The sequence below is a fragment of the Kwoniella dendrophila genome, chromosome 7 (assembly GCF_036810415.1).
Source record: "Kwoniella dendrophila CBS 6074 chromosome 7, complete sequence".
Classification (NCBI taxonomy): domain Eukaryota; kingdom Fungi; phylum Basidiomycota; class Tremellomycetes; order Tremellales; family Cryptococcaceae; genus Kwoniella; species Kwoniella dendrophila.
The window spans coordinates 836920-857500 of record NC_089482.1 but is presented as its reverse complement, the minus strand read 5'-3'; the positions used below and the strand labels follow the sequence as shown (position 1 = coordinate 857500).

The following is a 20581-nucleotide window of genomic DNA, read 5'->3' as shown; positions in this document are numbered from 1 at the left end:
TGTGTTGTTTTTAGGTGGTTTGTTCTGAGTATAATGATGAAGAGTAATGCAATGATTTTATACATTTTCTATCATACTAATAATACAACTGAGATTCGTCTGAGACAATCGAACGCAAGCGACCCATGACTATGACCAGACTTGATCAGGAGATACTAAGATATCCTTTCCGTTCGAACGAACATATCGTTTTGTCTGTAATTGATTCAAAACATGGGGTTTACATTAGTACTCTAGATGTGACCTATTTATCAAGAAAAAGTAGGGATTGTAGTGGTGTGGCAAACAATGATGCAGGGTACTTACAGTATCTTTCGGCATTGATTTTCTCATATCTAAGAAATAGGACAAAGCAGGATAAGCTTCTATTTGACTGAATCACTGTGTCCTAAACGGGAATCACTAACCAAACCCATCTAACTCATCTCTTGTCGATCCTATACCTTCCATACCATTGTAATAACTAAATGAGGGGAAGCATGAATATGAGCAAAAGTTTCCCTCTTTTTTATTGATGAGTACAAGAAAGCTCCTATGGAAAAGGCAAAAAAAGAGACTTACTCTACTACCCTCCTATAAACACTATAACCTAATTTTTCGTACATTTCAATTGCTCTTTTATTATTACATCTTACGAAAAGATCAACAAACCATGCATCGACTGCATCTAAATTACCTTTTTCCTCTGGGTTGTTATGGTCATGTGAATGTCCGTGATTATGGTTGTGATCATGATCATGATGATGACCATTACAATTATCATGATTATGTATTCTAGGTGAAGGTCCAGATAAATTTTCTAATAAATCCATTAAAGTTCTAGCTAATCCTAAAAATCTATATTCAGGTGAAATTGATAATGCAGTTAAATGTCCATGATGTTGTGGATCAGGTGAAGGTGGTTCATGTTTAGCTATCACTGAACAAATGAACAAACAATAATATCAAGTTAATCAATCATGATAATTCACCTGCCTTTTCGAATTTTCAAACTTCTTCTTCTTATTATACGAAAATTCATTTACTTACTATAAGCTTTTATAGACTCATCAAATGCTCCTTCTACAGTAACGCAAAAATCCGGCCATTGAGCTGCATACGATGCGTAATATCCATTATGATACTGAATAAACGAGACTCAATTGATTAGTCCATATTCTTTTTCACGTATGTATCATCATAAGAGTCTTTTTTAGTATGTTGGATATTGATTTAGAACGATACGGATAGGGAGAGAATCATCTTAACTCACCGTAGCTGTCCAAGCATCGGAATTAACATTATTGAATTTCAATATATCCGTAGGATCAAATGGTCTAATTATTGACATGCTAGAGGTGCTCTTTCAGCAATTTGGCAAGCTCTATCGTATCGTTGGTCTTGCGTCTTGAGCTCGTTTAAGCTTGAAGTTATCGTTATTCTATGTCATATAATCTTACGAATATCATTGCAAACAGAAGTACAGTAGCTGCATCTTTGGTTTTGGACGAACATTATTTGGAAGTAACCGAAGCTAATATACCTTGGCAAAGCACGTGTTTAGCACGCGAGATAAACTTGGATAGCGACCCGGACGTGCTTCAGCTTAAGGTGTAACTTGATCATGATAGCTCGAGTAGCTTATTATCATCACTTTCTTTGACTGAACAAGAAGCAAGGAATATTGACTATATCACAGACCAGTACAGAATCTAGCTATCAAGAGAAGAGCAACGAGAGAGTCATTGTCCTGATATGGCCAGTCCACAACAAACATATACGCTGAATAATATCGCATATTCAATACCGATACTTCATGCAGCTTTACATCCCTCATCAACAGTGATAGGTGTATTTTTATCTTCTCTTTCATCATCATCATCATCATCAACAGATTCATCAGAAGGAATATTAGAAGTTGAAGATGCTATACCATTAATACATTCATACACGAATTTATCGCCTATCACAGAAATTTCATTATCATTAGCTTCAGAATATGTTAAATTGAGACAAAAGAAGATAGTTGGAATTTATATCGCTAAAGAGAATGACTCTGTAGAAGGTTTAGGTAGAGAAGGTGAAAGGATATTGAATGCTTTATTGAAAGAAAGCTCGGATTCGAATAATAGTCTATTCGGCTTAGTCTTGAATAATGATAATTTAGCTAAAGGTCAATTCGCTTATATTGTAAGTAATGAATGTCCTTTATATCTCATCTAAATTGAGTTTGTTTGTTTGTCAAAAAACTGGAAAACAATATCTCCTAAGCAATCTTACACAATGCGTTTACTTGGATATTTACTGATCGATTGATTTTCCCCCAAAAATAGCCATATATCCCAAATTCTTCTTCTTCATCAGCGTACAAACAGATATCACCAGAAACATTTAGATTATCTTCTGCAGAATTACCTTCGAAATTATTACAAATCATCAGAGCCAAGAAAATACATAGAAGTTTAAGTGATTTTGATGATAATTTAGAAGATCCGTAAGTCATACATAATCTCGTTTCCTTCCAATCATATCGAATGGTCAACCGTACATCCTCGCCCGGGTGAACATTTCATCATAAGCTTTTGCATCCATCAAAATACTACCTAACGCTGGGATTCTGTATAATGTCAGGTTGCTTCAGTACATATTACTAATAACCAATTCCCCTTCATATAGCGATGCAGATTGGCTCGAAAATGTAACGGCTAAAAAAGATATACACAAATATTTATCGTAGCGTTCAGGTGAAGAAGATTCATCTGTATCGTCATGGCGTAAAGAGTGTTCGTTAAATATCATTAGACTAGAGATTGTACAAATAACAATGTAAATCTATAATTATAGACATCTCAAAATGCGATTTCGGCGTCGTTAAGCTTGAGAACGAATATGTCAAGGGCGTTTCTAATGGAATTGATGGCTCAAGTGCAATTGCTTTGCGCCTGGATCATTGATAGCACTTGATGTATACCTTCCTGTCTGGATAATCTACATTGTGGGGAGTTAGTTAGTCCCATCAATACCACTTGTCCTTCACCAAGTCATATGACATTAAGACAAGAATGGGATGCATAGTACAGGAGTTCAACTTACAGATCTGTATGGTCCCCATCTTCAACATCATGTATCTTCAGATGTATCGCTTCTGGATAAGCTCCCACAACCTTGTTGAACCATACTATCATATAAGCAAGATATCAGCTGCAAGTATATAGGAAATTGAAAATAACAGCAAGTCTATTAATCCTCTACTATAAGAACTCACACTGTCCTTTACGGGGTACCATATCGTCTTGCCAACCCCACCATACATTGATTTCAATGGGATATGACACTTTAGTCTTCTCGTTTCCTCTTTGTTCTTGTTCTTTTCCGTTTTTTGTTCTATCATTGTGGCTAAATCTGTCTTCCACTTGAGCAAATTCGATAGTATCGGCCAATTCCCTAATAGAGTTTTGTAGCCATTGTGAACCTGTTTCTTCAGGTCCTCTATTGAGACATATGAGGTGTTCTACGTAAGAAAAGGTTTTTCTTCTGATCAGCTTGATAATGTGCAGACGTAGTTCGGCTATTTGCTCACCTTGTCCTATGCCCTGTGCATTTTCTGCACTCATGTATGAGCTAGTCAACTAGGAAACACAGGTAAATTTTCCAATTAGCTTCTCTTGAATTGGCAATCAACGAGCAATAGGAGAATGCCCTTACACATGCAACACAGCATTCACATTCTCCCCACATTCTATTTCTAGGTGTTGAGGATGTGGATATGGATGCGTCATCCGATTCTTCTTTATTGAAAGTCGTTTCAGTTAAATTGGGGATATCAGTACCTTCACCAATTGAAGGTTTTACATTCTTGCCCCTAATGTTATTCAAGAGGTCGCTAGCTGATTTAACCAAATCGTCTTTATTTTCATTGTCAGGTTTTACCGTGGGATTATCATTACGTACTGCAGGTGTCGATGATCGAGATATGGAATTTGAAGTTACATTAGAACCAGTATTACTGGATGTTGACGGACTGGGTAATTCAAGTTCTTCCGCTATACTTTTAAACCATTTCATAGCTATTGATTTACCTGTATTATAAATCTTTACACTTGAATCGTAAGCTTTTTGAGCTTGAGTTGCAGCTTTGATTAGATGTGGAGTCTATGAACAAATAGGATCTATCATTAAACACCGATTCACTCTAATTTCAATCAGATATATGCTCTCTACCTTACTCACCGTTATATGTTGTGTTGCAATGAAAGGACTAGGTATCCAGTCCCATCTAAAAGGCCAATGTTCAGGATGATCAACAGGTAGGAGTGGACTCCATGGTGCTAGTAGGTATAATTTTGGTGGTGGATTCAGACTCGTTGAAAAAGCGGAAGGATGTCTAGTCAAAAGATGAAGTGCATAACTATCCAATTAACAAAACATTAGTCTATAACCTATCCACTTCACCGTCTCTTCTTTTTTCAGCTTTAATCAGAGCATTGCAGAAGTGAGATTTACAGCCGAAAAACCATCGATCAACTTACTATATTCCAGCTGAAGAAGCTAATATATTTGCCGGTTTCAAGTTTAGATGTTCCAACACCGATATAATCATTTCTGTGATACGGCAAATATAGGATAAGAGGTACAATCATAGACAAATTAGTCGTATGTTTTTGATATGAGACTATTAAGCTAGTGATAAATACCAACTTACCACAAGATCTATCTATCCTTTCGCCTAATATTACTTCACCCGTATCTCCACACCCAGGTCTATCAACCACTATCATCCTTACCCCATAAGCTTTTAGTAGGGGATCTGATGAGCTGTACGTATCAGCTGTGTTCTCTATTCTACAAGGCTCAATATCGGATATCACACTTGTGCATACCAGCATAATCACTCTTTCTCGGCATTCATAAACTCATATTGCTATATTGACTCACCCATTGCCGCAGCTATCCATCTACTACAACCACTGGGTAGTAAATACAACAACGGTATACCATTCTCATCACCTATATCTGAATATGTTACCGATAAGTTTGTCCGTGGACATCTTTTCAAACGTTTATTAAATTTCAGTAATGATAGATATGCTGGTGGATCTGATAAAGCTGTAGGAGTTTCCATAGTCGGATTGGTTGGTCAAATTGAGCTGCTTGATGCTGCCCACTTTCGCTCCTGCTTGAGCTTGGGTGATATTTCGGTCGTCTAGGACAATTGATAGACTCGAATATGATCTGGTCGAAATAGTAGCCCCAAAAAAATCAAAATGTTATGTGTCAATTGAGTCCAAATGGTCTCAAGATGGTTATTTATATTTGTTGTCAACAAAGCTAACGTCATAGCGTGCAGACCGGGTCGATCTCTTTCATTCCATCGGAATTGGTCACTTATTCATTCCAAATCATGTTGACAACAGTTAAGGAAAGAGGTGGTACAAAGTAATTAATCACTGCGAAGGTTGTCGAATGCTGTGCACTGTATATCAGACATTATCCTGCATATCATTCTATGTCAATGTATATACAAAGAGTCCTTGATTAAGTATGAATTAAAGTATATACAAAGAAACAGAGAAATCGTTAATTAAACTCGTGAAAAGTAGAAGTGAGATGTTGAATCCTCTTTTGATTTGATATACAAAACAACACAGAAACATTCCTCAACTTTTTCAGCAAAGGCGGTTGAGCGTACTTATATCAATATTATATTTTTACAACTATATTTTCCTATTCCCTGATTCTCCTTATTTCCTATTGAAGGGGGGAGGAGAATAACTTATCCAGTCATCTGTTCACGTTCAGACGATTAATCTCTGAAAGCTCTCTTTTTGGTTTTACCATCATCTCTATTGATTGGTTTAATACCTAAAGATTTGTGTCTTTCTTCTAACCAATCTTTAGCTTTTTGACCTGTTTGAGCTTCATATTCTTCGACTGAGATTGGTGTTTCAGCATGTGGTGTTACTCTGAGACCATGTCTGAGTGATGGCTGTGAGAGTTGAAGTAAAGTATCAGCTGAGTGTTTCTTCTATTCAACGATAGGATTCAGATTCAAAAAGCTGATCAAAAACTCACGTAAGCATCGAAAGTAGCTGAGTGGTTTACGATTCTGTTATCCCAAATAGCTACATCTCCGGATTGCCAACTGTGATACAACAAAATGTAAGGTCAGTATTTGCTTTATGTCATTATAAAGCCCGTCAGATCACTGAGGAGGGATTGGAAATCTAGGTAGAATGATGGACGATAGTCAAAATTCAACTTACCTCCATCTGACGGTAGCATCAGTTTGTTGAGCGAAAGCATCTTTCAAGAAATTTAAGATTAATTCTGATTCAGCTTTTGGTACACCAATTAATCTAGTCACGAAACCAGGATTAACGAAAACTGATTTTAATCCTGTTACAGGATGTACTCTAATAACAGGATGAACAGTCTCAATTGGTTGACGTCTTGGTATTTTTGAGATACCTGTTCTTGATGCTGCTTGATCAAATCCTGAATGAATCGCTGTTAAAGATTCTAAATATATTTGCATTGGTCTTGATAATGATGAATATACTGCGTAACTATGAGCATCGATATATCATTATCAGTATCATCGTAATTGGTCTATTTTGTAACACAAGGACCAGTCCATGAGAGCTGGAATTGAATGATTTCACTCACCCTGATGACCATAAGGTATCATTACCAACTTCAGGTGTAGTTAATAATCTTAAAATTGTTGTTCCAGGTGGTTGAACTTCGTAAGTTACATCAGAGTGGAATAATTCTGCTCTTGTAAAAGCGAATGGATCAGGTCTTGAATTGTGATCGGCGTAAACGACTATAACACATTAGTGATAGATATGATTAGTCTCTCATCTCCTTCAACGTTTTGAATACAAAAGAACACAGAACACAGAAAACTCACCAACAACATCGTCTAAATCACCTCTTTTTGGTGTAGCGTATGTAGCATGTTTATGTAAAGGACCGAAATGTCTACCTAAATCTCTTTGTGCTTCAATGGTAAGGGAATGTTGGTTTCGGAAGACTACATGTACGATTTTGATTAGCTCTCAAAGAAAACATGTGCGGATCATTCGGAATATCTAAAACTCACAGACTACACCACGTTGAGCTACAAGAAGTGCTCTATATGTGAAAGATTAGACAATCAGTATATATAGCTGTATACCATAGAACCGGACAATGCGAAATGTCAATGTATGACTCACAAATCATCTTTCTCCTCTTCACCCAAATCCTCCAATTTGATATCACCTTCAATCACAGTACCAATAGCTATTAATTTATCTTTTACTTTACCGCCTCTAGCCTCTACGAATGCTCTTAATCTTGCTGCATTAGGATGAGCTTTCAAACCTCTATCTTGAATATCGAAATGAGGTAATACTGGATCAGATTCAGTTCTATCGGGATTATGAGCTAAAATAAATCAAGTCACATGATCAAGAAGAAAAGTTTCGATGAATTAGCTTTAAACGTTTTCTTATGCATCCCACTCTGCGAGATAACTTTATACAGTCAACAAGATCGATGAATAAATGACTTACGAAGGAATTGAGCAAATGGATAATTTTCTCCAGGACCAGAACCGAATGTCTCTCCCTAAGCGAGATACCAATAAATAAGCATATTGACCCCACAATGGTATGATTAATCACTTCTGTGCAAGGATAGGAATATCATCGTTGCAAAAAACACTTACAACGTAGTTATATGGATCAACAATGACTACTTCATCGTCATTATCTGTTGAGTGGCCACTATCATGTTCGTTATCATCATTGATAACTGGTTTTTTGGCATGACCATTTAATTTGAGTGTACCTATTGGTACTTGTTCAAGAATTGAAGTGGTTGTAGCGGTAGCTGTGGCCATTTTGTGATTCTATTTTTCGTTCTATTGTGACTAAAAAATGAATATACTCTCTTTGCAGTGAAATATAATTATGCAGTGAGATTTGAATAATGAGAAATAGATATGATGCATGCATGCTTTTACTTTCTATATAGTCATCGCCGACTATATATGTAAATAGGGGAAACGTATCAAGGTGAATTCACTTTTGTCATATTAAGGGAAATTTAAAATTATTGCTTATACAGTAAGTGAAAAAAAATCGATCACACCATTTCTCGACATTTATATGGTTTAGGAGCATATCGCACGACCAGAGTGCAGCTTCATTATTGTCGTGTGCGTTTTGTTTTTGTCTTTTTCCAAAGGATATTTCTTGGCTTTTTACATCACCCACGTTCTTGCTTGATGCATATATGTTCAGCTCTAGATCTTTCTCTTCTACAGATATACCGAGTAGACCCATCGGCCGGACAAGGGTTGTAAATCCAGAATCACGGTCAAAGCTCCAAAAACCCTTCCTATGCTTATGTATCCCTACCGCACACGCTGGAGCTAAGTAGCCGTTACATCTCTGAAGCGTCGCCAAGGACTGTGTGATTTAATAAAAACAACAGAAATTATCTGGAATAGATAACAACATAAATCCCTGATATACTTCGGGATTGGTTATTATCTCGCACAAGCCCTTAAGGGTTTCTCACCGTACAAGGGGGTCTCCATTGTAACAACTATGGCATTTCCAATCTGTCCTCGCCAAAATAGCTATAAATCACGTAAAGATGATAACTTGTACAAAAACCATGGTCCTTTGTGATGCAAATACACACTTGCACGAATGAGCACGACAGAGACGATGATGAACACACATGAAACAGCTCGCAAGAACGACAAGCTTAATTGACATCTCGCTAAGATGGTGTGATTTGATTTCCTCTTCGGACATGACAAGCAGAATGAGGGTACGCAGTTAGCTTGATTTTTTTGTCGATCCCTGCCGTAGCGGTACCTGATCTATTCTCAATTTTAAAAACAGCTTCAACCGCCACAAAGCAATCCAAACAAAACTCCGCTATGGTTCTCTCCTCGTGGTTTACATGCGACACATTCAGATTATCGCTACGCAGGCTACAGCTTCAGTCGACCCTAATTTAACAAATTTGAATATATCTCTTTCAACCTTCCTTTCTTCTTATTCAGGCCTTCTTGCTTTCAATAAAAAAGGATTGATAGTTTATCATTGTGATTGATCTTTTAGATAGGCGGGAAAGAAGGTTAGAAGGAAAGGACTAGACATCCATAGCTCACGTATCTCCCGTCTCCTTTGGTTTTTACGAAAACTGGTGGGGAGATGGGTCGAAGAGGGGCGAACATACTTGTGCATTATTTCATTTTCCAACCTGTCTATGCATCGACATGAACAATACTAGTATCGCCGCTTCAAACTGCTACAGAGTAATATCAGTCTGATATCGCTCGAATGCTGGTGTATAAAATCACAAGATGAACTTGAATAAAATTCTGCATGTAAGGTTGAAACGTTTTCTGTTCATAAGCGAAACGCGGAACATGCTATACTTTGTGAATTTGAATCACAAAATAACACAGCTTTCCACTTCAAAGCAGAATGATTAACCTTATTTGCATAGAGTCTTTCTTTCTCATCAAGCTATTAGAAAGTGCCAACCTTGCGGCGTAAGGATGTATACCGCCGAATAAAAAGGTGGAAGGGAAAGAGAGGATGATAATGTGTGTGTAGAACATATACCCAATAAAATAAAGCGTCGTTGCCCGTCCTCCCTTCCGGTTAAGTTAAAATGTCCTGTCAATCAATTGTGGCACTTTTGAATTCTGAATCGTCACTCGAACAAAAATCCTCATTTTACTACCATCATGCTGTCCACAAATGACTCATACATAACTTACATACTTCTACTTTGAACCCATTTTGAATTTACTCTTTATTCTTTACTTTAGTTGAATTTAAAATATATACCATGATTCCTTGATACGTTATTCCTAAAACCTGTAGATCCTGATACCATCTCCTATATCCTTCCTCAACTCGCGCCATCTATCGTCGATACTAAAGAAAGACAGCAATTGATCGGTTCCGCTAATCTCAATTACAGCATCCCGACTATACGATTCAAGGTTACCCATCAAATCCATAACGCCACATCCGCTAAATCAGCATTTCGTATTTCTGTACTTCACAACAACAATAATTTGCGTCAATCGTTACGTTCACACACCGGACACCGGTCGCGAGCGATACATACATCGTTACCATTAAATACACAGATCTTGCATACACCATGGATATAGATACACCTCCATCATCAGCGTTAGCATCGAATGCTCAAAACGGAATTATGATAGAGGATAAACCGCCACCTTCAAGTGTCACCGTACAGTCGAATCCAGTTTCATCTGAACCAACATCCAATCCACAAAATGTAAGAATGGATTCATCGGATTCAGCAAAGAAGAACAAAGATGGATATTGGAAACTGAAAGAAGCTGCTAGTAAAGTTGAGCATCAAATCACACCGTCACCCCAGGCTTCATCATCGAAATTACCTGAATTTGATCAACGCAACAGTAACGATAGTCATGACGCAGTACCTCAGCTTTCAAATACAGCAAACACAATAGACCATCAACAGGATATCATTATGACACCTGAAACTTCTACTATACCTTTATTAGATGATAATGCCCCTCCTCTATCTACTTCCAGCTTGCCAACTAGTACCCCTATGCAGCCAAGTTGGAGTCAACCCAAAAAAAGAGGTAGAAGGAAACAGAGTCCTCCACCTTTGATGACTACAAAAGGTATCAGTTTGGTTTTTCGTATGCCACCTGGATCATCAAATCAAAACATTACCCAAAATCATCAAATCGATTCTTCCAATATAGCTTCTGGTTCAGGTTCAGGTCATGCAATTGGAGATGGCGTGGTTGATGGGAATACAAGTAGAGCAAGTACTCCTGATAGTAATGTTGATATAAGTTCAAGAAAGAAACGGAAGTCAGAGTGAGTGTGGCACCTTCTCATTTCTATCAAACATCCTTCATCATGATCTTCAAGATCGTTATTTCACATTATTTAGCGAATGCTATGTCTCTTTAATGCATACAGCTACACCACCATTGTGTCAGGCCTATGCATATGCTCAAACCATTTCACTGCATGCTAATGATATTTTCCTCATAGATCAAATTTGTCGAGTTCACGCCCAACTAGAAATCGCCCTTCACCGTCTAATACGCCGTTATCGGGATCACCAGGACCATCCATTCCGAATACACATGCATTGTCAATATTCGCACCACCACCTCCAACTGATCAATTACCTCAAGCATTACAATCATCTACAACACCTTCGGTCTTACAACCTTATGATACAACTGCAACTACTTCTGCTTCTACGCCGACAGGAACAAGGAATATAGTAGACGCTGACGCACTCAGAAAAGAAGCTGCAGTAGGATTTGAATCTAGGTTGAGACTAAGAAATGCAGGTGGTGCTCTGACTGCCAGTAATATCCAGAGAAGAGATGGAGGTGAAAGAACTGGTGTTTCAGCAAGCGGGAAAGACGTGAGAGTTGGAGGTACAGCTAGAACAGCTGAAAAGGCAAATCAACCGAATAATACCAGCAACAATAATAATGGTAATAACACCAGCAGTAGTACGGGTAACAAGAAGAAGGGTAAAGGTAAAGCTGATGTGGATATTGTAAGTCAAAACCTTATCGAAACAATTGAAATGCGTTCTCATCAGATCTTGCTTATCTGAAGATGTAACTAATTTATCGATTTCACTTGTAATTAGCCAAATCAAGATTTCTGCTCAGCATGTCGAGGTATAGGCAGGTTCTTATGTTGCGATGGATGCCCAAGATCATTCCACTTCATGTGTTTAGAACCACCATTGAGGATAGATGAATTACCTGATGAAGATGCCTGGTATTGTAAAAAGTGTAAAGCTGAAAGAGTGAGTTTCGGATCTTAACTTTTCTTTCATACATCAGGCGTAACTGCAAAATCGTTTTCAGGAGAAGGAAATTGAATGGGAAGGATCAGTTCACTGGCTTATCTTGCGGTAGCCCAGGTGATGGAAGATTTGGATGAAAAGCATGTAATGCTGTTGTTCAGGCTGTTACAGTGTTTCGTTAGTATATTATAATTTGCTGATCTTGTTCTTTGTCTTACTAAAGCTCAAAGAATCAGGCGAAAACGCTTCCCCGGGAAAGGAAAAGGAACTAAAACCTATTCCTATGGTGTTCAAACAATTAAGCAAAAAAGTGGATGCTGAAAATCCTTGTCAATTCAGATTACCACAACCCATAAGGACGTATTTTGCAGGAGGTGAGTGTTAAGCATAGAAGCAATCCGGCCACGTAATCGTAGGATTTATACTGACCTTTTCTACCTTTCAGTCGGTACCGCTTCCAAAGGTGAATACGTCGATGCTGATGAAGCTAGAACCAAATTTGAGTATGTGTCATTCATTATAAGCCTACCTATAGCGTTCATGCCCTAACAGGGTAGTGTCTGATGCTGATTATTCCTGGCTGATTAGTCGGAAAGGATTTCAAGAAGAACGTGATCCATTACGTTTCAGAGATGGGAAGAATAAACACATATCATGTTATCACTGCGGTGGAACGTCTTTACCTAATCATTCATTAACAACTGATCCAGAATCAACTTGGAGACAAATCGTTTCATGTGACTACTGCACTTTATCGTGGCATTTGGATTGCTTGGATCCACCATTATCTTCAATGCCAAATTCACAAAGAAAATGGATGTGTCCAAATCATGCTGAACAAGCTTTAGTGAGTTATATCCACTTATAATTGATACTTACTTGACACTTTACTTTCCTGTGCTGATTATTGAAACTTTTTGATTTGGGGTAATAGCCGCATAAAAGGACACTCAGAAGTAATTTAGAAACTATTGACATTGAATCAAGGAATCAACCAAATAATGGGAATATAACTATCATACCTGAACCTGAAACGCCTACACTCAAAGGTCCTGCATTAGATTATGAAGATTTAATCATAAATAGAAAGAAATTTAGAGTACCTGAAAAAATCATACGTTTAGATTTTTGGGAAAAAGTGAAAAACCAAAACAATGTTGTCAAATCTGATACCATCCCTGAGATCAATGTGAGTTTCATTTCATCCTACAATCACTTTCCCGCCGAAATGACATTACCCGTTCAGAGGCTAACGGAAGTTACTCTTCTCTCGACGGGAATAGCCAAGTCAAGATGATATAGAAGCTGCGAATCTAGTGCTCTCATTGTTGGGATCTGAAGCGCAAGCTCAATATCAAGTCCCAACAGCAGCAGCGCCTCTTCCTACGTCGCCGCCGAAAGTCCAAGAAACGTCTGCGTCAGATGAACAATTCCATCCCAAAATCGTATCAAAATCTGAGAAGTCAACGGTTCATCAAAATCACCATACTCCTTCTAAACCTTTGGCTGTGCAGGGTATTTCACATACTCCGGATGGAAGAAGGAGTACTCGAAATTCCCTGTCAGGTTCCAGACGTAATTCATCATCACTCTCAACACCTTCGCCCAACAATAAAAATGCTAATAAACCACAAAGTACAAATTCTAACGCAAGTACAGGAACAGGTGCAGGTACCAAAACTCGAATTGTTTTAAGAATGCCTCCTACCAATACCACTTCCACACCGAAATAAATCGAAACGGTACATACTAGAGAAGCCTTATCAATAGAGAGTCGGTCGAACGATCATATCAATAAAGTTGATCATAAAATTCTTTGTGGTACAGGTAATCTGTCAATAGCTGAACCACTTTTGGTGTCTTGACGTTGGACTGATTAAGATGAACAATGGTGTAACCTTGTGTTTTATCCGAGTACCTTTCAGAAAAGTCACTTAGTCTTCAAGAAAGATAAAGCGAAGTAAGCATCGCAATGTCGCATTGTGCATTTGAAAGTAAGGAGTGTGAATCAATATCACGAAACATGTTGTAATTATTCCTCTAAATCAAAAGAGATGAATTCTGTACATTGTATTACATTGTTATGCATATTGAAAGCATAGCTATGTGTCTTGTTGTAACCATTCATATCCGGCTTTTGGTCACAATCTGAAATTATCTGAAATCTAACTTGTCTTTTGGGTCTTCTATTGCTACGAAACATTGTCCTCGAAGGTAATACTATTTCCCTGCCTATGATGTTCACTTGAATGATACAATGTCGAACGATCATCTTTGTACTCTAGTTCATAGCTCTCATAGCTAATTCAAATGCAACGAAAGTAGCACCATTTGCGAAAGGAGAACTAAATAAACAAAAGACAAGAGATCATCAGCTACCTTTATGCGATTTTGATATAATATCATATTTCTTCTTCGAAAACAGGACTTACCGGATCAAAGTAGGTGCTAAACCACCTAAGAAACCTTTTATACCTTGTGAACGCCAAGTTTGTCTTGTACAATCTATCATACCTTTATATGTTCTTTTCGTTGAATCTAAAGAATCAGTTTGTAATTTTGATTTTATTACGTCAACAGGATAAATGCTATAACAGCAGAGAAGAAAATGACATTGTTAGTTGATTTATATACATTATATCAGTGGGATATTCCATGATACTTGGAAAATAGAGTAAACAATTATACTTACGAAAACCATAATGCATATCCAGCTGCCGCACCATAAGTCACAGCCCATAAAGGTGAAATATCCTCTCTTTTTATTCCAGTTGATTTTAGGTGTTTTTGTACTAATGCTTCATATGCCATGAAATAACATCTGTAGATGAGGATGAACAGTCATTAGCAACATGTCATATTTATCTGTCTGACAATTGCACTACTATGTATTGTATAGAGAAATAAGATTACTTACCCATATCCAACACCATCTCTCCATATTGTAGGTACTTGAGCTTTAAAAATACCTTTTAAACCACCACCTTGTTTATATAATTTCACCGCACAATCTAAAGGTCCATTATACAATTTTGGTATTACAGCAGGTTGAGTTTGTAATCTAATTCTGATATGTTCAACTGGATTTGCTACTACTGTATTTGCTACACCAGCAAATGCTCCACTTAACCATAATTCGCCTATTATTTTCAAAAAAAAGTCGCTTTATCAGTTTGATGTATGTGTAGATTCCAAGCTTGTAAGATCATCACTGATGAATTTGTAAGAACTAGCTACTCACCGAGATTTAAATCTCTACCTTTTGCTCTACCTGCAAAGAATCTTTTGGCACCTTCCAAAGCACCGAATTGGATTGATACACAAGCCCCGATACCTAATAAAGGTGTTAATGTTCCCTAAAATAAACCAATAGAAGTAAATCAGCTTTCCATTCTTGCTAAATATCTAAAGGCATTTTTAAGGTTTCTAGCTATTCACCTTGTAGAAACCTAAAGGACCATCAGCTTTCAACAATTTTGTTGCGCAATCTAACGGTGAAGCATATGTTCCTGCTGGAGCTGTCTGTATTCGAACTTTGACAATATCAAACGGCTATTCAAGGGGATTCAGGAAGAGATAATAAAATCAGTTTCAGTATACCTTGAGTTCATTGCAAACAGACACCTTATGACATACCTGACCAACAAGTACTTGTGTCATACCACCAATAGAACCACCTATCAAATCTTTTTGAGTTTGAGTTAATGGTAAACCCGCACCGTCTGCTGGAGGCGATAACAATTCAGACATTTTGAAGCGAGATTAGTTGATTGCTGCTAAAAACAAAGGGAGCTGAGAATGATAAGGGTGATGTGAGGAAAGAAGAAGAGGATCAAGTCAAGCGATGGGACTATGTTGTCGATAGCATGTGCACATGCATTAATAAATCAATCTGTTATTTGTATTTCCATTATCTCTAACCTTACATGCTTCTTATCGTTTGTTTTTCCAATAACTTTTTTGATTTTCATGAAATTGGAATTGAGCATTCAGGCACCAATCATTATTACCCCGCTATTATATTCTATTTCCGAGAAATGTTATCAAAAGCTTGCATCCATTCGCTATAGAGACACAGCTCGATCCATCAGTTCATGCTTGCTTTGCAAGTTGTAACGGGTAGTAGTAGTAGACTTCAAGATCCTGTCATTGCATGTCATATGGAGGTCATGTATAAGTTATCTATCAAGTATTTCTAAATATATATCCAAGTCAATTTGCTACAAAAAAGTATACCACCAGGGCAAGTTTCAAGAAAAAGCTGTTGATAAACGAGCATATCTATGTAAATTCTACTGAACAGACGATAAAATGAGTGAATTAATCGTTGGTAAGACTGAGAGACTAAGAGGAAACCGAAAAATAAATCTATGCTAAAAATTGTTGCTATTGTTGTCGTATTGTATGCGATGTAATAATATATGTCGTTAAGGCTACAAGATGTCGTATGTATATGTACGTATGAAAGACCACCATAAAAACCCAAAAATATTCTTTTAATTCTAATTCTAATGATTGAAACCAATGAAAACATACAGATCAACCGTTGTTCCTTTTGTATTCAATACCAAATATTGATTGATTCTGCTTATATAGCAGTCCATGAAAGAGCTGCAACAGTTTCTTCATCTTCTTCTAATCTTGATCTTGGTTTTTGTCTTCTATCTGATCTTAATAATCTATTCAAGAAACCTTCTTTTACTGGAGCAGGAACAGGTGCAGGAACAGATGATTGTTGTTTACCTTCATAACCTCTAAAAGAGTTAGTTGTCATTGATCTAGGTAAAGAACTATAACTGTTTGAATTAGGTGCTTCGTAAATAGCTGGCGGTAATTGAACATGAGCAGATGAGACAGATCTACTATTGTGTCCTTTTGACATGACTGGAGGTGAAACTTGTTGAGGTGTTAAAGGCATATCATCTGATTCTAAAGAAGATGAAGAACCTGATCTATCGAGTGGTGGTGCAATATAAGTGATATCACCTTTTGAAGATACACGTCTATGACCATTAGGTCTTTTGATACTACTTGGAGTAGGTTGAGCAGGTAATCTAATTGGTGTAGGTGGAGTATTTGGTAATTCTGGTGTAGAAGCAGAAGAAGAAGAACAAGCGTATGGTGAATCGAATGTATATCTTGATAAGAATGGTTGGAAATTTTCAACAATTTCATCTTCATTGATAGATAAATCGTAATCTAATAAGTATAATAATTGTTTTTCCATCAAATTGATTTCAGCGATTGAGAACATTTGAGCATATTTTGTCCAATGTTTGTTTTTTGGTGAGGAATCATTCAAATATTTGGCTGCTACTATCAATGTAGCTAAGAACACACGGTGTCTTGTGCATGGCATACCTTTAGCGACTTTAGGTAATCTGTGTCTTAATCTTTCTAAATATACTAATGTAGCTAATAATGTTGAAACTTGTACATTTGATTGTTCACATACAACAGCAATAAATGTTTCTAATGATGGTAATCCAGGTGTTTGTGACTGATATCCATCTTTAGATGGTGTAGGTGGTGGTGAAGGTGGGAAAGCAATCTTTGTTGAACATGCAATAACTGATGATGTTCGGTCGGCAAGGTAGTCTATCAAAGAATGAGATTAGTCCACAATCTGACGCGGTTGTTGTGACTGAGTATAACTTACAGACCATCTCACGAGATACATCAGTTCTGATGAGTTCGAGAAGAGCAGGGTTATGGATACCACAAACGGAGAGAGAGGCTGGGTGAGTTCTGTCCTCGAAACAAGGGGACATAGGCTCGAATGAAGGTGTACCGGAAGGGTAGAAGGACATGGCTGTCGAAGACATGTTGTTGATTTTTCTGTAAGTTTTAGGTTGATTCAAGGAAAGACCGGCGAGGTAGTTGATAAAAAGAAAGAACTGATTCTGTTTAGGATAGGAGGATTAGTTATATGATTATGATCCTCTTTCGATTTTTTGGAGAGTTTGTTTGACGCGAGGGAGGGGATGGGATGAGGAGTAGAGGGAAATGAGGATGATTAAGTGGGAAATCGGAAGTTATTGATTGATATGGTGAATAATGATAATGATGATGATAATAACAGAGAATAGATATATCTTTTTAAGAATATAAAGATCCTAAATAGGGGAAGGAGATATATACGTACGAGATTTTATTCTTTATAAGTAACTAAAAAGTGTGACACGGGATTTCTTTGATAACGCGTTCAACGCTAGTTGTAGTGGTACTCTTGCTGAAGATCTTTTAATACTTTTACCTTTTGATACCTTAGATTGATGGGATAGATGGTCTAGTCTTTAAGTCTTTAGTCTTGTCTTGTCGCGTCTCGGAACTCCCACCAGGGGTTTTTTGATTTTCTTACGTTCGGAATGTGAGGTAAAGAGTGAGCTAAACTAAATTAAAAGATTAAACAGACATCAAACGTGAAGGTTTAAAAAAGGATGTAAAAGAAGTCACCTTGGAAAGTCAAAAAGTATAAACAAAGCTAACAAAGTAAAAAACCGCGTCAGAAACAGGTCAAGTTAACAAGCAGGTGATTAATTAGGAATGGTCGGGTAAAGCACCACCACCACCAAGAAGAAAGATGCTTGGATGCTTTCTTTTTGGAACGCAAGAATGAAAAAGGAACGGGAAATTAAAGCAAAGCGAGAAAGTCAAAAAAAGAAAGGAAAGGGCAGTCGCGTCTTTCTTTGATTTTTCTGGGTCAGCTATGGGTGAAATATTTTAACTATATTTCTTACAAGTTCCTTACGAAATGAGGGAGTTAGGTGGGATTTGGTAATATAGATTAAAGTAATTCCGTTAAGACGTCACCGTAGTCGAGGCTGGATGTAATCTTGAAACGCGTCTTACGTTCTTGATTTCTTATGTCGAAAGCTACAAGGTCAAAATCAAATATGGTTGTACTTTACCACTTTACAGCCACTGTAGATGGGCTGAACGGGAAATGTGAATGATAGGAAAAAAACAAGGTTAAAATGTAGAGAAGAAGGAAGGGAAAAGGGAAAAACTTTGTCACGCACTTTTTCTGATGGAAAATTCCAAACGAGCGCCACTAAATATCGCGATGATCAGGGGAAAAAGAAAGGTTAAATGTTCTTTTGGGATTTTTGTTTGTGGTTTCGGTGAAAGGCTGGTAAAAGAAGATGATAACATGAAGATGTAACGGTTAATAAGATTCAGGGGTTATATATCTCAGCTGTTGGTTCAAGATTGCACTAACCTTAATTTACTAAGTGACGCCAGCGGCACTTGACAAGAGAACAAATCAAAAAGTTTGATTCCAACGTTTGGGGTCTCCAGAATATAATCGGAAAGAGGACTTTTGTAACGGGTCACGTCAAGTTGAAGCTAGCTGTAATTTTAGCAGGGTGAAATCGAAGTGAAAAAAACTAAGTCTATCAAAGACTTTTTGAGATGAAATGAAGAGTGAAAGTTTGGGATTTTGTCGTTGTCTGGCCCAATCTAGGGTTTTAATTGACTTTTTTTTAAATAGGTACTACGATATGATATGATATCAGTACGGAGTAATTATGAAAGAGTTTGGTAAAGGAATGTTACGTTTGTGAATGAACGGACCGGGAAGAAACGAAACACGATGCCTTAGTCCGCTAATCAGATCAAACTCACGAAGAACTGAAGAAAAGAAAGTTTAATTGACCATTTGATGAGGATGAAGGGTGAAGAAGCTTTTTTCTTTGGATATTCTGCACGTTCGCTTTGAACCTTTTTAATTGTTCACAAAGAGTCTCGTTGTTGATCACCTGCATGCTACCATTTGAACAAATTGTACGGTATCACCCATAAACGTACAATGCAAGCGCGATGCCACTTTATGGAGGCGGGTTTGAAGTGGACGTAGACACTTGACTGCAGACCCAGATCTGGAATCAGTATGAACCATAACTTAGAATGCTATGTTCAGAGACGCGATGTCCGTTAAGCCCCTTGTGCTTCACACCTCTGATTTATGCCTGCAGGCTTGGTACAATCATCTCATCGCAGCATGATGATGTATGTATGTATGTATGGCTTTCACAAAGTAGACAGAACGCGTACCGGCAAATAGTTTAGTCTAAAACGAAATTAAATGTTTTATTATCAATTCTTTGCCCCTGGACTTCCATTTCTTTTGCATTATAGCATGAGAAGAGATGATAAGGTATAAGGTAAATCTTGTAGTACAGTACGTTAGCGCTTTCACATGTCATATACGCTTAATCAACTCTATAGCACGCAGATATGTGGTCTAGAACGACGATAAGTTGCGTCTATAAGATAACGATGTTTCACTATTCGGCTTGTTAAGATTATATCTATCAATGTGACCGTGATAGTCAAGATTGCAGTGCACGGCGGTTGATATCAGCTGGACATCGTCTTGAAGGCAGATCGATCGGACTTGGGATCATGGAAAATCTATTAATCCGCCGTTTGATCATTCCCGCAATTAACGGTGAATGTGACTTCTTCATAGCCCCACTAAGCTACTCTTACTTGCACGACAAGCACTCCCGTATATGGATTATGTACTGTATCTGTCGGCGTGTATGGATGATAACATCATGTACATCCCATCAGATAGTGTATTAAGCGTTACAACGGAATTTACATTTTGCAACTTGAAACGCGACGCGTCGATCAGCTAACTACCTTGTTATCGTAAACCTCACTCAGGGTTAGATCCCCTGTTGCGGGCATGCATACTTTCATTTTGTTCATTCCAAGGAAGACG

The 20581-nt window shown here is 37.6% G+C and overlaps 7 protein-coding genes across 7 annotated transcripts; 2 read left to right on the top strand and 5 right to left on the bottom strand.

Moving 5' to 3' along the window:
* Nucleotides 1-129: 129 nt before the first annotated feature.
* Nucleotides 130-1330, bottom strand: L201_005531 (uncharacterized protein; the record flags this gene model as incomplete). Its single annotated transcript, XM_066221261.1, has 6 exons — nt 130-195; nt 307-335; nt 408-463; nt 562-919; nt 1030-1123; nt 1253-1330. The coding sequence occupies 6 exons, from the start codon at nt 1328-1330 to the stop codon at nt 130-132; spliced, it is 681 nt and encodes a 226-aa protein (XP_066077358.1).
* Nucleotides 1331-1734: 404 nt separating this feature from the next.
* On the top strand, nt 1735-2716 carry L201_005530 (uncharacterized protein; the record flags this gene model as incomplete). The annotated part of the gene is made up of 3 exons (XM_066221260.1): nt 1735-2169; nt 2313-2473; nt 2656-2716. 3 exons carry the CDS (start codon nt 1735-1737, stop codon nt 2714-2716), a joined length of 657 nt encoding a protein of 218 aa, XP_066077357.1.
* A 352-nt stretch (nt 2717-3068) lies between these two features.
* Nucleotides 3069-5101, bottom strand: L201_005529 (uncharacterized protein; the record flags this gene model as incomplete). Its single annotated transcript, XM_066221259.1, has 8 exons — nt 3069-3157; nt 3245-3490; nt 3560-3608; nt 3685-4131; nt 4210-4387; nt 4509-4581; nt 4682-4786; nt 4915-5101. The coding sequence occupies 8 exons, from the start codon at nt 5099-5101 to the stop codon at nt 3069-3071; spliced, it is 1374 nt and encodes a 457-aa protein (XP_066077356.1).
* A 681-nt stretch (nt 5102-5782) lies between these two features.
* Nucleotides 5783-7867, bottom strand: L201_005528 (uncharacterized protein; the record flags this gene model as incomplete). The annotated part of the gene is made up of 9 exons (XM_066221258.1): nt 5783-5965; nt 6052-6121; nt 6243-6545; nt 6646-6805; nt 6893-7015; nt 7085-7116; nt 7200-7410; nt 7539-7593; nt 7694-7867. 9 exons carry the CDS (start codon nt 7865-7867, stop codon nt 5783-5785), a joined length of 1311 nt encoding a protein of 436 aa, XP_066077355.1.
* A 2297-nt stretch (nt 7868-10164) lies between these two features.
* On the top strand, nt 10165-13580 carry L201_005527 (uncharacterized protein; the record flags this gene model as incomplete). Its single annotated transcript, XM_066221257.1, has 8 exons — nt 10165-10886; nt 11067-11589; nt 11686-11847; nt 12071-12221; nt 12293-12350; nt 12436-12694; nt 12782-13036; nt 13131-13580. The coding sequence occupies 8 exons, from the start codon at nt 10165-10167 to the stop codon at nt 13578-13580; spliced, it is 2580 nt and encodes an 859-aa protein (XP_066077354.1).
* A 548-nt stretch (nt 13581-14128) lies between these two features.
* Nucleotides 14129-15597, bottom strand: L201_005526 (uncharacterized protein; the record flags this gene model as incomplete). Its single annotated transcript, XM_066221256.1, has 7 exons — nt 14129-14192; nt 14280-14435; nt 14540-14668; nt 14765-14987; nt 15089-15203; nt 15286-15399; nt 15484-15597. 7 exons carry the CDS (start codon nt 15595-15597, stop codon nt 14129-14131), a joined length of 915 nt encoding a protein of 304 aa, XP_066077353.1.
* Nucleotides 15598-16435: 838 nt separating this feature from the next.
* Nucleotides 16436-17672, bottom strand: L201_005525 (uncharacterized protein; the record flags this gene model as incomplete). The annotated part of the gene is made up of 2 exons (XM_066221255.1): nt 16436-17445; nt 17507-17672. The coding sequence occupies 2 exons, from the start codon at nt 17670-17672 to the stop codon at nt 16436-16438; spliced, it is 1176 nt and encodes a 391-aa protein (XP_066077352.1).
* Nucleotides 17673-20581: the final 2909 nt, after the last annotated feature.